The following is a 16494-nucleotide window of genomic DNA, read 5'->3' as shown; positions in this document are numbered from 1 at the left end:
GTCTTGATTAAGGTGTACAGTGATAACGTGCTTCGAGTGCGCATGCGTTGAGCCGATGATTTATGTATATATACATATATGGTTGCTTGTTCAAGTAATGAATTCAGTTGAAATTTACCGTAGTCCCGTGTTCTTCCTATAGTGTGTGTTTTGTTAGGCTAGTAATTATGTCTTAACACGAAATTTGCACAGTTCACAGAAGCGTACAATTTAAATGTTATTAATTAGATTGGTGTCTAGAAGAAACTCCCGTGGACCTCTCAAGGCCGGAATGAGACATTTCTCTGTTTAGCGGGGCATGCGCATGGATCAAGTAATATTGTAATGGAAAAGTCGCGTCTGCAGTTTTTCTCAATCAATGGGGACAAATAAGGCGCGCGCGAGAACACGCCCTAAAGCATACTGCGCAAGAGCGTATGACTCAATGGGCATGGCTTGTGCATGGTTCCCTCCTACACTACTAACGTAACCTTAATGCACCACGTGAACCGAACATGACTCCATGGAAAGCATCCCTAATTACCGGTAACGGATCAAAACGTACGACCATATGAAATGATTATTCAGTATGAAATTGTAGGGATTGAATTACAGTGATACCTCGTTCTAATATTACAGCTCAATTAAGCATCGCGGGGACGTTCAGGATGCAGCTTGCACATAATTTGAACTCTACCGCACAAGGAAACCGGTTGCTGCTTGACTATATATATATACCGTGATTTATAGCCAAACTACAGGCATTTTGCACCAGGCAGAAGGCGCTGGAAGCTTCAATTTGACCTTCGCTTTAATCACATGCCTATGGCACTAGTCAGCTGTGACATGTTCTTGGGACCCAGCTCTTTGATTAGCTCTACTGGTGTTTCATCTGGTACTACTACCGTGTTATTTAAATAAACACATTCCGCTGCTTTTCTCCACTAAAATTTTAAACGACCTTTGACGAAGACACATGCAATGATGTAGTGTCAACTTAACAGCCATTCCCCCCATAGTTATCATGAAGCAATGTAAACACCTTAGTGTATGCATATACAAATGAAACACTTACTCTAGCATCCATCTAGATAATCAAGGAATGAAGGAGAAGCGGAAGGCAGCAATAACAAAACCTAGAGCACTTTGGTGCTTCAGTACATATGAGGTAGTGCGTACAAACTGCAATAGAGTGACATAACTAACATAAACGTCTGCAAATTTCATTCTGTGCTTAAAATCAGACATCAGACAGCATAGCAACTTAAGAAAACATCAGTAGGACGGTTGGCTTTGGGCGCTGACGGTAAAACAAGCAATGATGTAGTTCAGGGAGACATACGTCGGGCTTCTTTTTAATTCAGGTACGACCAGAGGGAATTTCGTTTTGAAGAATGACTAAGGAACATTGCTGGATATAAATGACCGGATAAAATGTGTAAGTATATTGCCCCCAAAAGCATGAACACATAATGTATGAGGAGGTCAAGACAGTTGGCAACCAGACAAAGAATCATTAAAAGACAGCCAGGAGTCTCCAAAAGAAAGTGAGAGAAACAGTAAATTCAATGCAATGATCATCATCAGACTATTTGTAGGTTTACTGGATGACGAGGGCCTCTCCCAGCGGTCTCCAATTACCCATGTCTTACCCTAACCGATTCCAACTTGCGCATGGAAAGTTCTTATTTCCCCCACTCTATCTAATTTTATCCCGTCCTCAGTTCCGCTTCCCTTGTCTTGGCTCCCATTCTGCAACTCTTTTCCATCTATTATCGGCGCTACCCAATACATGACCTGTAAAGTTCAAATACTCCTCTTACTGTAAACTACAATAGCGGCTATCCACGTTTGCTTTCTGATCCACACCCCTCTCTTCTTATGTCTTAACGTTGCGCCTAATATTTTTCGTTCCATCGCTTTTTGCGTTATCCTTAACGTGTTCTCGAGCTTCTTTGTCAACCTGCAAGTTTCTGTACCGTATGTCAGCGCCGACAGAATGCGATGATTGTAAACTTTTCATCGATAGTCGGACGCTCCCACTAAGTATTTTGTAATGCCTGTCGAACCCACGCCGACACATTTTACGCGCAAGCATAGGTGCCCCGTCCCTCAAATCGGCGCGATTATGTCCGTCGCGGCGAGGGAAGCAAGCGCGGGAGGAGGAAGGCGCCCAGAGGTGGGGAGGCCAATGGCCGCATTCGTGCCCTTTCCGTTTCTGATTCGACGCCCCGGTGCTCGCAGTGCATGTTCGGGGCGTCTCTTCTTCGCATGTGTAGCAGTATGTGCTTTCCCTGCGGCACACCAGGCGTCGCGCTGTCGAGATCATTGCAGCGTCTGCGACCGCGTTCGCGCTCTTTCCGTTTGTGCTTCGACGCCGCGGTGCTCACTGCATGTTCGCGGCTTTCACACGCTTGCGCGTAACCTATGTTCAAAAAGTGAAACGCCAATGCAATTTTTTTTTATTCCTCTGCAGATTTTATTCTCATGACCAGGATCCCTTGTGAGGGAGGGGCCTTGGTAAATGTGCTCTTGCACATTCTCCAAGGGCTGACTGGCGCTAATGAATTCTCGTTCGCTTATGAGGCTATTGGACATTACATCTGTCTTCTAATCTTACACCTTCTCGGTTAAGGGCTTCAATGATTTCTCGAAATTTATCCCCAGTCTTGCCGACCAGGACCATGTCGTCTGCGAAGCGAACGTTGAGAAATTTGGCGTTAATCCTCACTCCTGAGCCTGTCCAACTTGAAAACTTTATCTAATCAAGCAGTCGATACCATTGGAGAGATCGTGTATCCTTGCCGGACCGCTTTCTTGATAGGTAATATTCTACTTTCCTTGTAAGAACAAAAGTAGCTGTGCAATCTTAGTGGATATTTCGAAACATGCCAACTACTTTGATATTTTTGCTTGCAAGTATCGTGAGCTACGTGAAACGTATGCATTCTCTAGATTATTACAAATGAACAAAATTATTCTCTTAGAAAATGCTATACTTTGCTGATTAATTTTGCGTTTGTTTGGTCCTGGTTTATTTTAAATGTTGGGCAATGAATCGGTGGTAATGGTGTGCACTGTATCGCGCTCATGCGAAAATATGTTTAATTAGGGGTTGTGCGCTCGTCAAGCAGCGTAACTAAAGCCTTTATCTGCAGTCTTACCGACAGCTTGTTGAACATTGGGGCAAGTAAACTGATTTCACTTTTGCATTCACCTATGCCTCCTGTACTCCTTTGTTTCGCAATGACTCCATGACTGCTGGTACCTTTACTAAATTAAACGCCTTTTCATAGTGCAAGAAATCAACAGACAAGGTTGACTGCAGTCCACAGATTTCTCATTTGCCTGATTGATGACGTGGATGTGGTCCATTGTAGGATATCCTTTCCTGAAGCGTGCCTAATCCATTGGTTGATACAAGTGTTTCTCTGACTCTACGGAAAATTATCTTGAATATTTCAGACAATACTGAAAACAAGCCCATTGGCCTATAGTTCTTCAAATTCCTTTAAGTCTTCCTTCTTATGAAGAAGTATAATGTTGACATTCTTCCACCTCTCGTGTGCACTTGAAGTGGTGAGGCATCGCGTATAAGGGGTCGCAAGCATTTATTAGCCTCCACATTCGATTCAATTTACTTATTTTATATCATCCTGTCAGTTTTCACGGGACATGTCTTTCTAACCCATAAACATGGTCGGCGCCATAAACATGTGGTTTTCCTGCAATGCCATTGTTTGCACTCTCGTACTCCGATTCTCTGCCATAAAACTAAAGCGAAAATCAATAACATATAAAGGTGATATGTGACATTGTGAATAAAACCGCTACAAACACGGGAGGGAGTGAGACGACAACACAGGGAAGTACTTGCAACTGAATTTTTATTGAAGAACAGGATGGCTTTTATAAAGGATGACACGTGTAACCCGACAACCAATAATTACCAGGATGAAGTAAAGACCAACAAAAAAATACAGGAAAGTAGAATCTTCTAGAAAAATTAACAATGACCGCATACACGTCTCCACAATATCATTCAATTTCAACCATTCAATTTCCGGCTTACATAATATCATTTAATTCAGTTTTTAGACTTGAAGCTGCATTTTAGTCAAGGTCATGTGTGTTGGGCTTTCCAACCAATTCTGAAAAAAGCCTTGTGACCTTTCGCCTCTTCCCATTCTAAGGTGATAACGAGGGGTTTAGCTCCTGCTTGCCTGAGATCTGCGCGTTTAAAATCATGCGTTCATAAATTGCACTCTAGTTTTTCCCCTTCAGTTTCTGTCTTGAGAAATAAACTGCGGGTTTCTTGCCATGTGAATCCTTTGTTGCATTCTTCTATGCATGTTTTTTCTTTTTTTGTGTGTCATCATTGCACATGCGGTTTCGTCGCCTTTCAGGTTTCTCATCTTGGGTTAGCTTGTTCATGCGTTACGCTTATCATTTGTGTTGCTCACTTTCAGCTTTTTTACGTCCACGTGTATGCGGTCGGTTTTATTCTTCCGAGAAGATTCTGCAATCTTAAATTTTTTTGTCGGTCTTTACATCATCCTGGTTACTATTAGTTGTCGGGCCACGTGTGCTATCCGTTATAAAAGCCAGGCGGTTCTTCAATAAACATTCAGTTGCAAGTAGCACCTTGTGTTGTCGTCTCCCTCCGTCCCGTGGTTGTAGCGGTTACATTCACAATGTCTCACCAAGTGACCTACAACTTCACCCAGCTAAATTATGTGTGACATAGCACTCACTAAACGCAGGTCTTATTTTTATATATACATATACTGCCGTCTGAGTGCGAGATATAACAGGGGTGGGTAGAGAAGTTGGCCACGTGACATAGCATCCATTGGCAAGCGCACAAAACACAAAAGTAAATCAGTGCGCAAGGAACAGAAGAGGATGTTGCATTTACGCGTAGATCATAACAAAACAGCAAAACAATATTCCATCTTAAAAGCACGTATTGAAGTGTACAAAAAAAAAACAGTGCGCAAGCAGGTCTTTCGACTAATCAGTCATTCGCGGATTCACCAAGGCCCAGATATGGCGAAAGGCCTAGGGCGATTGATGATGTACCCGGCGTCGACGAGACAGACAGCTGTACAAGATGGCGTACGAAAACTCAAGCCGGCTTCCTCAGCATCTACTTCTTCAGCGCCCACCTCTTGCCGAGCGCGCGTTCCAGTCACTTATTTCTCAGCGCTGGCACGTGACGCATAGTGGCAATATGATGCTTGATTTCTTTCGCAAATTGTGCGGGAGGTAACTGCTGAAGCAAGCGGTCACGACCATTCCAGAGCTCTACTGTTGATGGGAAAAATGAAAATTTAAAGCTATTCAATCATGGCTGGAATGAAACTACGTTAAGGTGGTTAGTGTTTCGACTTGCGCGGGCGGGGCACTTCACAGATGAAACCGGTGCCGTAATAATGACCCATGTATGATGTTATACAAAGTGATAAGGCATTCACACATACATCTGTGTGCAAGTGTCAAGCAATAAGCCATGGGCATGTAATGAAGGCGAAATGTGATGGTCATGTTGTCATGTTTAATTGACAGGCGACTTCTAAAAGAGGCCGTTAAGGTGCGAACCGTCGAAGGGGCAGCGTAGCGCTGACAAAAGGCCAAGGCCCGCCCTTCTTTGTCCTCTTCTCGGAGCAAGTGGCCCAAGTGCGTGGCACAAGTACGTGGCATTACGCCTCCTCCCAGAAGAGCATCGATTCGATGCTGAATAAATCGTTGACGGGCAGATATGTGTGATATGGTTTTAACCGCACGACGTGCACAATCTCGGGCCGCGGTTGTCCGGGTCTTGCTGGCTGGGTGTCATCCGGAAGAACTTCATAATTGAGGTCACTCAGTCGCCGAGGCATTTTGTAAGGGCCGAAGTACCGGCTAAGAAGCTTTTTCCGAACCGCCTTTACGACGGACGGGGTCCAAACTAACACTTAATCACCCGGTTGGTAGTCAACTTGTCGGCGGCAGAGGTTGCAGCGTCGCGCGTCAATACACTCTTCACGCGAACCAGTTGGCGTGCTTCCTTGACACGTTGCACAAAACGCTCAGTGCTTTCATCAAGACTGGGAGAATTGTCACATGGTAACATGCTTCTAACATCGTCCGAACTTCACGACCGTAAGCAAGAGAAAACGGTGTGAAGCGTGCGGTCTCTTGCGTAACGGTGATGTACACAAACGTGACGTACGGTAGTACCTCCTCCCTCGTTTTGTGCTCCGCGTCTATGAACTACATCGGCAGCTTGTCGATCATGTTTTTTTAAGGCTTTCGGTCAAGCCATTTGCTTGCTGATGATATGCAGTGGCCTTTCAGTGCGTGGTGCAAGTCAAATGACAAAAATTCAAGCGGCCTTGCCGTAATCGCCGCCCCTCGATCTGTCATGACGGAGGTTAGGACGCCATGACATAGCATGACGTTCTGTACGAAAAACTGTGCAACCTCAGAAGCGGTACTTTAGGAAGAGCTTTTGTTTCAGCACAGCAGGTTAAATAGTCTGTGGCGATCATGACCCATTTCTTTCCGGAAGTAGCCAACGGAAACGGGCCCAGGAGGTCCATGCCGACTTGATCAAAGGGCCCTCGAGGAGGCTGGATATGATGCAGCAATCCCGCAGGTTTCACATTGGGTGGCTTTCGGCGCAGGCATTCACGGCAGGCTTGGACGTATATTCCAACACAACTGGGGAGTTTAGGCCAGTAGTACCATTTCCATACCCGAGCCTGAGTTCGAGTGAAATGCAAGTGCCCAGACGCAGGTTCACCGTGAAATGTGAACAGGATTTCGTTACGAAGCTCTGCGTGTACGATCAGAAGATAGGCTTTGTTGCTGGGAGCAGAATTATTCTTTTATAAGATTCCCTGTCGCAAACAAAACGTGCACAGTCCGCGAGCAATTTGTCGGGGCAGACGTACGTTGCGGCGTTTTAGATGTACAACGATAGGTGGCAATTTACAATCTGCTCACTGCTGAGTACATACGTTTGCCTCGCCTATGGTGTCGAGAAAAGCGCTCTCATCTTCGGTGTGTTGATCGGCAGGCTCAACAAGCGCGCGCGGCAGTGTGTCGGCATCGTTGTGTCTGCGGCCTGACTTGTACACGATGGTCATGTCGTATTCCTGCAGGCGCAAGCCTGCAGGAATACCTTGAATTAGGAAGGAACAGCGCCAACTAAGACGATCACAAGAGGGGAGAACGACACAGGACAAGCGCCAAACTTCATCTATCTTTATTCACCGAAAATTCAGCAAATATAGGAAAAACACAGACATGCGCACAATGACCATCATGCGTCATCTGCCAAACCGTTCCAGATAGGACATTTCGCTTTTGAAGAGGGTCACGGAAGTATCACTAACACAGTTTTTTCCTCTTTTCTTTATATAAAATGCTTCTAAAACCTCACGTGCCTTAGTTTCCCTACTTCTGCCAAGAATCTTTATCTCTCCGAACCGTGGTTCCCACTTCTTGCAGTACTGGCATTGTTTTTGTGGCGAATGTTCTGCCGCTTGGTCACACACGGTGCAAGTTGCGCAATGTTGCGAAAGATGCGCACCTCCTTCTTTCAGCGACCTCACATGTTCAGCAGCACGGTCGTTCACGCATCTGCCCGTTTGGCCCACATAGGTTTTCGCGCGCGTCAAAGGTATTTCATATACCACACCGGTGCAGCACTTTACAAACTGCTTTCCATGTTTTTTGGTGCAGTTGCTCCTCGTACCCTCGCTCGCGACGCGGGCGCAGAGCTGAGCTTGTTTTCGAGGAGCCGAAAACACGACTGGGACGCCGTGTCTGTTTGCCACCTTTATCATATTGTGGGCTATCCTATACGGAACCACTTCCGGTTTTGCAGCTAGTTTTTCTTGTGCGCACGGTTTCTTGACCATGACACCTTTGATATTTTGCAAGATCACTTCAGCCACTGCTGTGATAACCGTGCTTGGGAACCCCGCCGTAACCAACCTATCAACCTGCTTGTCAAAGCTCGCACTCATTGCGTGGTGACACGATTTCACGAGAGCAGACTCAAGACAAAGTTTTGCAATCGAACGTTTTACGGTTTTTGAATGCGCCGACGCATAAGGAAGGAGCTCCTTTTGTGCTCTAGGTGCGTACTGCCAACATACATGATCTACACCCAAGGTAATGTTAATGTCTAAAAACTGTAATCGCCCGTGCAAGGGTAGCTCATGCGTGAAAACCAACCCCCGTCCCTCCTCTTTAAAGCTGTCTAGGACAATGCTTACACCATCTGTGTAAGTCAACACGTTCAGTTTGTTAAAAACTAATAAAAAATCGTCAACATACCTGAACACTTTCAGTACACCCTTTCCTGTTAAAATTGGCTCCAAGGCGCTGTCAATACAGGTTAAGAAAATGTTAGTAAGCACAAATGTCAGTGACCAAGCGGCAGAACATTCGCCACAAAAACAATGCCAGTACTGCAAGAAGTGTGAACCATGGTTCGGAGAGATAAAGATTCTTGGCAGAAGTAGGGAAACTAAGGCACGTGAGGTTTTAGAAGCATTCCATATAAAGAAAAGAGGAAAAAACTGTGTTAGTGATACTTCCGTGACCCTCTTCAAAAACGAAATGTCCTATCTGGAACGGTTCGGCAGATGACGCGTGATGGTCATTGTGCGCATGTCTGTGTTTTTCCTATATTTGCTGAATTTTCGGTGAATAAAGAAAGATGAAGTTTGGCGCTTGTCCTGTGTCGTTCTCCCCTCTTGTGATCTTAGTTGGCGCTGTACCTTCCTAATTCAAGTATGCACCATCTAGCCCAAATGAATGTTCTCCTGAACCAGGAATACCTTGCCAGTATCCAGAAGGGTCTGTTAGGTTTCCCAGCCAGCATAAGGAGTGGGGATCCGTCACGACCCGGAATGGGCGGCCATATAGATAAGGTCGGAACTTCGCAAGTGTCCATACCACGGCAAGACGTTCTTTCTCAGTGATAGTGTAATTGAAGTCCGGTCATGATATGGCGCGACTGACGTTAGCTACGACCCTTTCGCCGTACTCCAGCCGCTGTAAGAGCACTGCATCCAGACCGACGTTGCTGACGTCGGTATGAATTTCCGTTTCGGCTTCCTCGTCGAAATGCCCAAGAAAAGGCGGCAATGCCTGGCGGTGTCGAAAGTCAGTAAAATCCGCTTCCTGTTCAGAGCTCTAGATGAACGGCGTGTCGTCTCTAGTGACGTGAGTAAGTGGTTTAGCGATATTAGAAGTATTGCGTATAAAGCGACGGTAGTATGCGCACAGTCCCGGGAAACGTCGATCGCCTTTTTTTTTTTTAGGCAGGAGTCGGGAAAGCAGCTACAGCGGCAGTTTTCTCGGGATCGGGACAGACGCCTTCCGCACTCACGACATGTCCAAGGAACTTTAGTTCTTCACAACCAAAGTGACATTCCTGAGGTTTTAAGGTGAGGTTGGCCGATCGTATTGCCGCGAGAACTTGCCGCAGGCGCTTAAGATGTCCAGAGAAGCTGCATGCCTGAAAATACGACCACATCATTGAGGTAGGCAAGAGACGTATTTGGCATTTTAGGTCGGCTAGCACAGTGTCCATCATCCGCTGGAAAGTTGCCGGAGCAGAGCACAACCCGAAAGCAAGTACTCGCAACTTGTAAAGTTTATTGGGAGTGACAAAGCCTGTTTTCTCCCGATCACGCTCGTCTACCTCAATCTGCCAGTACCCACTCTTCAAGTCAAGGGAAGAAAAATACGTAGTTCGCCGTAGCTGGTCGAGAGAGTCATCTATGCGACATTGTTGAGTTTTCTGTAATTGACACAGAAGGGGAGAGTGCCGTTCTTCTTTACTAGGACAGCCGGTGGCGAACACGGGCTGTTTCGAGGCTGGATGACGACATCGCCAATGATCTCCTTGACTTGCTGAATTGCTTCGCGTTCTTTCTGCGAATCACGATACGGCTGCTGGGGACGTGCATCGTCGCAAGTAATTATCCTGTGCTGTGTGATCGGCGTCTGAGTGACTTTAGACGACGCAGCGAAGCAGCCCTTGAATTCACAAAGCAGTGAATTCGAACGCGAAGCAATTCGACGTCAGTCGTGAGAGCTCCTACGCAACTGGCAGCAGAGGAGAGATTCACTTGCCGATCGTACTGGTGCGAGGGCTGCTGCAGAGCCTTCTCTATTGTGACGGGTTCAGTGAGAAACTCCGCACGCACTGAGAATGCGTCCACGAAAAAGCTGCTCTTTCCCGCCTCGCATCAAGTGACGCAGCTTCTTGTCTTCCGGCATCATAGGGTCAGCTCGCCTGAAGAGACGCACCATGTCTTCCACGTACATAGCCACACTCTCATTAGGTTTCTGAAAGCGAGACTGGAGGGACTATTTGGCTCGTTCCAGGCGATCGGAGCTGGCGTAGGTGTCCAAGAGACTGCGACAGAAATCACGTGATGTCAGGACATCTTCGCGGTTTTGGAACCACATGCCAGCGCCATTCAAACGGCTAAAATAGACGTTCCGGAGTTTCGAGTCGTCATCCCATCCACTGAACTTCGCTACGCGCTGGAAGTCCGCCAGCCATTCTTCCAAGTCTTCAAGAAGGTGGCCATGGAAGGGACTTGGCACGCACGGCTTTTGCAGCGTGTAATAAGGAGGTACTGTCGCAGACGTCGCCGGGTTTGTGTGGTAGTACCGGATGTAGCATCCATACCTGCCGACGTTGTCGTTGTCCTCGCAGTAAAGGCTGAAATTTGGTGTCCAATCCCTGGATTCTCCGGCTGACGCCGTGTACTGGCGCGAGCTTCGGTATCGGTCTAGCGTTCCTGCTGCTGGGAGGGGTCTGCTGCATGGGTCGAGCATACCCCGCACCTCCACCAGAAAACTGTCACGTTTAATTGACAGGTGACTTCTAAAAGAGACCGTTAAAGTCCGAGCGATCGAAGGGGCAGCGCAGCACCGACAAAAGGCCAAGGCGCAAGCTCGTGAGCGAGCCCGTCCTCGTCTTCTGGGAGCAAGTGGCCCAAGCGCGTGGCATAGGCGCGCGGCAATATCTGTTATATATAAATTTTCCGCTTTCTTTCGCGGAGATGCTAATTTGTGGGCGGCAATTTGTGAGTAGGGAGATCCGACAATAGCAGCGTACTCCAAAATTGGCCTAGGTGATTAGTGTTTTCTACGCAGTAAGTTTGAAATCCTTAGCAGCGCCCTTTACCGTTGGTTTTAAGTATGCTAGTTAGCGAAGTGCCTTCGAGTGGATGCGGTCTGTGTGGTTCAACCACTTCATATTATGAGGAAAAGTTACCCCTAGGTATTTAAACTCGTCTACATTTGCGATTTTAGTCCCGCTGAAACCATCAAAAAATGCAAAAGTGTAGCCTTATTAATGAAGGTCATCGAGACTGTCTTCGCTAGATGAGCTGTTGCCAAGATCGCTCCAGGCACGGAACTCAGAAAAAACATCCTTTAACACTAACTGGCCACTTGCCCTCGAGGCTTCAGAATACACAGTCGTCTGCGTAAAATCGTAGTTTAATGAATATGAGTTTCCCGCGGCTCTTAGAATTAGCTCTTTAGTGTGGCGCTGCTAACTTTACCAAACGCAGCAGCCATTGTTTGCTTCAAAAAAATCCAAGGTAATAATTTCGCCCTTGAGGTCATTGTAACTTTTTCACGTCATTCTCGCACACGTAACCACGCAAAGATAGCTCTGTGCTTACTAAGTACAAATCTGTATTTCAATACTTAGTTTGTATTATTGTATAGAGAAAGTCGCAATATGTGAAGCAACATGGTCGTCCGTGTAACACGATGTCGCTGAAAGTGGCGTATGTTTTCAACACAACTTATTAACTGTTCTTTTTTAATTTGCAGATGTTTAAGAAGAAACGCGCACCAGCGGTGAAGTACAGCGCACATTCGATTGCTAGATCGATGGGTGCTCACACTTTTTCTTAAGCCCAGTTGCTAAATATTGCTGAGTTAAATAGGAAGGAAAGTTGTTAGAGATGGCGCAGACAAACAGACGATAAAAGAGAGGCAGTGATCCAGTTGCTGTATAGGATAGCCTCAACTTAAAAAAAAACCACGCAAACAAATCAGTGAAAAGTCGCCTTTTTGGCGCCACACATTCTCAACAATGTTCCGGGAGAGCGCGCAAACACAACTTCGCTTTCAAAGCCAGAGGATACTGCAGCGCGCTGGTGGGCTCTGAAGCGGATAGTTTAAGGCAACAGTTCAAGAGTGTACTCTTCACAGTAACCTCCCAGAATACTGTCTCTGTAATATTGTAAGTGTTCTTGGAGCTCAGACACTTGATTTTCATCAAGGACACCAGATGCTCAAATGCCATCAATTCTCATTGCATATTTTCATTTAGAGCTTAGTAAGATAGCTTGAGTTTCCGAATACTCCACGTGAAAACAGCTGTGAAATTTTAAACATGGCCAGTGGTTCGCGCTATCCATACCAATGCAGCATGGCAATGTGAAATAGAGAGAGAGTAGAAAGTTTCATGCGAGCGAAAGCAGAGGTTACCGAAGGGTCCTGTCTCTGGCCTACTGCTTCACCAATATGGAATAACTTTATTCTGATAATGACAACATATGAAATTTCATGGCTTTCAATGAAATTTCATGAATTTCATTTTTTTAAGAGTAACACCCACCTAATGGCCAGCTTTCTTTCCACTGAATACAATTAGTCACTTTGACGGCATGTGTTTGTTATCGAATTGTTCCAGACCTAGTACACTTTGGGCCTTCTTTCCTTTGAAAAAATTATGGTGTTCTAACTTTAAAGCACACACTAACTTGTTTCTTGGGTCACTGACATATGGGCATGTAGTTTTGACATGTGTTCTGAGCCCGGCTCTTGTACAGAACTCCTTTCAGAAATATCAAGGGTCCTCACACTTGTCCATATATGAGCTGAAATATAGGGACTTGTTTGCGGTACGTCACGGCACGCAAAAGTAAGATAGCGAGATAAAAGAGTGTTTTAGTTGAGCGTGTTTACCCTCCGCTAAGCAGCTAAGCGGAGCGGAAGCGCGAATGCGCATGCGCTGTCCGCTTAGCCGTGGGCGGGATAACGGAGCGAGGAACATGGTCCGCTGAGAAGCTGCCTGAGTGGAGCGTGCTGCGGAGTGCTTTGGCTAGCGTCGGCGTTAGAAAGGATTGGATTGGATGCAGAAAGCAAGCACACTGGCTATCACGTGGCGTTCCCCAAGGTGGCGCTTTATATTCCATTAGGTAAAATGGACCGGTAACGTATTACAAGCGCACGTCTAGATACTTCACGGAGAAATAAGTTGTATATACACATATATACGTTTTACTGTATGAAAGTGATCAATAGGTGTTTTTATTTTCTTTCATTACCCTGAATTTGGCCAGAGGGCGCTGCAACTACGAAAGGTCCGCTCCGCTACGCTAAACGTATAACTAAAACGTGAAAATCGCCCGCAGCTCCGCTTTGGCTTAGCGGGACCACTCTGAGTGGAGCGGAGCGTAAGGACTATCAACTAAAACACTCTAAAAATTAACCATTTTCGGTGATTTTGCGAGAATTTTGGTACCATGACCGTTAGGTGTACACACGTTCCATCAAGCGTTCCACCATCCTATTACACCTGGAAGTATGGTGCTTCATCACATATGCACTTTTTCCCCTCATCGGGCGAGATGTCGTATAACATATCTGGAGACAAACAATCTTACGTGGTTACGAGGGAACATTAAAACCAGCGGTTACTGAGTCGATATAGTGTAACGAAATGGCGTCAGGGAATGCTACAGAATAGATTAAGCACATGCTGGCTGTCCTTAGTCAACATTGAACTCGAGGGCCCAATGATGTAAACTGTGACCCATTCAAATGTGCTATCAAAAAGTAGTAGCCGCATAAGAGAAGACTTACGCACTTCAACTTTTTGGGAAGAATCTTCACAAGAAACGGTAGATATGACAAGTGATGAACATCCTATCGGACAGATGGTTCATAAAGTTACCCAAGGGCTCATTGTAGGCTTTTGTGAATGCTTTCAGGCCCTGAATAAAGCATTGCAAGGGCCTGGTCTGGCCCGAACGGCCGGGCCGGGCTGAGTAAAGCAAGCTTTAGCGTGTCCGGGCCGGGACAAGGCTCGCTGCCTTAGGGCATGAGTTGGGCTCGAGCTTGAAGCGATGGGTCCGCGTCGGGCCTGGCCCTTGTACGACCGGACACGACCAGGGCCCAGGCGGAAACAGTCGGCCCGTGCAGTGCTCCGGCACAGACAATGGGTTATCCCTTGCCGAGTTGAAGACTTCGTCGTGGAACACGTATTATCCAGGAAAAGAGCTTGACTCTGCAGGGCGCAGCCTTTTAACGAATGGTCGAACACTGCATACGCGACGCACGCACTGCGCTAGTCGCACTGTTTAGATTTGTCGCCCAATTTGGCTTGCGGGCCATTATCAGTTTCAGAATGTTTGTCTTTCCTTCTCCACAACGAGGCTTCAGATCATCTTACGCGAGTAAAGGTTCATTTTTTTTCGTTGGTTAGTACGTACGTTCATTCATTTACTCATATTACTCTTTGTAACTAAAGTAAGATGAGCGTCCATTATTCGTTGAAAGAAATTACTGCAAAAACATTTTTGTCCTACGCACTTGGGCTATTTGGTGGAAGAAAAGAACTGGAGTGTATACGATCAAACACGAGGACATGCCTATCGCTGTAAGAGCTATCAAAGAACTTATAGTACATTACTGCGAATAAATTGAAAGCGCATTGATTGCTTCGAATTCTTTGTTCACTCCCTTAAATGTAGGTGTCGCCAGATACCGAGAAATCCTGTGCGCGTCAGGTGTCCTAATGGTTCGCAGTGTCGCTACTACAATGCAAAGGTTCACTTTGATGAAGCGTTGGGGTGTTATCTCGTTTTCAAGCCCAACCATTTCCTTCTCTCTTTGCTCACAGAGTGTTTTGACACACACATGACCTTATTTTTGATAAATCGGCTACAAAGAACAGCCATACCATAGTCGATGCAGGGCTCCTGCTTAGAATTGGGAATCCTGAATGGACAGGTGGCAATAGTGATGGGAAAGTTCATCACCAGGTCATCGCCAGACTTTTCCATCTCCACCCATACCTGTAAGTACAATCAGAACAAATAAGCACTTCGAATTGACTAATAAGAAAAGTTACATAGTTAACCGAAGTACAAGGTATGCAAGGTATAACGATGCATACCATACGGTGGTTTCAACTCACAAGTCTAGAGCCAGAACTGTTGAAAACTCAATATAACGAACTGTTCCCCGAAGTGATCCCCCTAAATGTGGCACACTTCAAAGCTAAATTTTTTACACACATCGTTTACAGCTCGCAAGCTCAAGTGAACACATACTACAGTAATTCTTCAAAACTGAGTTATTTAAGCATTCGTTATGCCGACTAGTGTGGCGGCATTGTGGCGACTATTGGTGTGGTAGGACTTCTAGGCCGGTTTCGAAGTAATTTGGTGTTCCCGCATCTCCTCGAATCTCTCAGCGTTCAAAACTCCGAAAGTAGTTCTCGCGTTTTCGTTGTCACGTGCTACACGCAGAAAATTTCAAAACCGCTGCGCTATCGAACATTACCAAGCGGGGAAAGTAAAATTTCGAGTAAGCACACCCTTTCTTGCGCTATCATTTAGCGTAAACATTCGCACAAGCGACAAGAATCTTTTTCAAGGAGACGAACAAAAACTTATCCATCATCGTCTTCATTTGAGCAGGTGGTGCCCCATGTTACAAAATGACATAGGTTTCTTCCCCGATTTCGATTTTTATTCTTAAGTAGATAATAATAGCACGTTTCTCTTCCATTGTCGCCAGCCATGAGAATATCTCAGCATGTCTGATTTTCCCCTTGGCGTTCTTTGTTGCCATATTGCTCATCATATTGGTCGTATATTTGCTGGTAAGCTTCTTAGTTATTTTCCTCCACTGTGAATCAATGTTTTTACCTGTACAAATACCTGAACACTGTCTCTGGCCATTTACTTTCTTCCATATTCCACAGTCTTTCTTCATAATCAATTTTACTCTGAGCTTCCCTTACTTCAAAATTACTCCAACACATATCACCATGCACAGCTTCATTTGTAGCTTTCCTATGAGCACCCAATGCGAAGCGTACGACTGACCTTTGGTTGCCATCGAGTCCTGATTGTACTCCTGATCGGAAGCAAACAACCGCATTTCCAAATGTATGTCCTGGAACCATTACACATTTCCACATACTCAGAAGCACCTCGTACCTATTGTATCCCCATTGCGCTCTTTGTTTCATAATGGCTGTATGTCTCGTCCCCTTTACTGTTATTGTTTTTTTCTGTGTTTCTGTATATCTATTGCCTTCGTTTATCCGTATACCAAGTTATTTAAATTCTTTTACCCGAGGTATTTCCAGGCCCTGCATTGCCGCTGTCTGTTTTCGTTGTTTTCTTGGAATCCCAAAACACCCAATTTTTCGCTCTAAATTTCAATCCTAAATGCTCA

The 16494-nt window shown here is 45.7% G+C and overlaps 1 protein-coding gene across 1 annotated transcript in view; it reads right to left on the bottom strand.

The window, feature by feature from the left end:
• LOC135912601 (arrestin domain-containing protein 3-like) overlaps positions 1-16494 on the bottom strand; it is a 216617-nt gene that overhangs the window by 5458 nt on the left and 194665 nt on the right. The window contains exon 7 of the mRNA XM_065445098.1: positions 14987-15101. Coding sequence (XP_065301170.1) covers positions 14987-15101 — 115 coding nt within the window. The remainder of the gene's footprint in view (positions 1-14986; positions 15102-16494) is intronic.

The sequence above is a fragment of the Dermacentor albipictus genome, chromosome 9 (genome assembly GCF_038994185.2).
Source record: "Dermacentor albipictus isolate Rhodes 1998 colony chromosome 9, USDA_Dalb.pri_finalv2, whole genome shotgun sequence".
NCBI classification, from domain to species: domain Eukaryota; kingdom Metazoa; phylum Arthropoda; class Arachnida; order Ixodida; family Ixodidae; genus Dermacentor; species Dermacentor albipictus.
The sequence above is the reverse complement of the archived record's forward strand: the minus strand, read 5'-3'. Positions and strand labels throughout refer to the sequence as shown.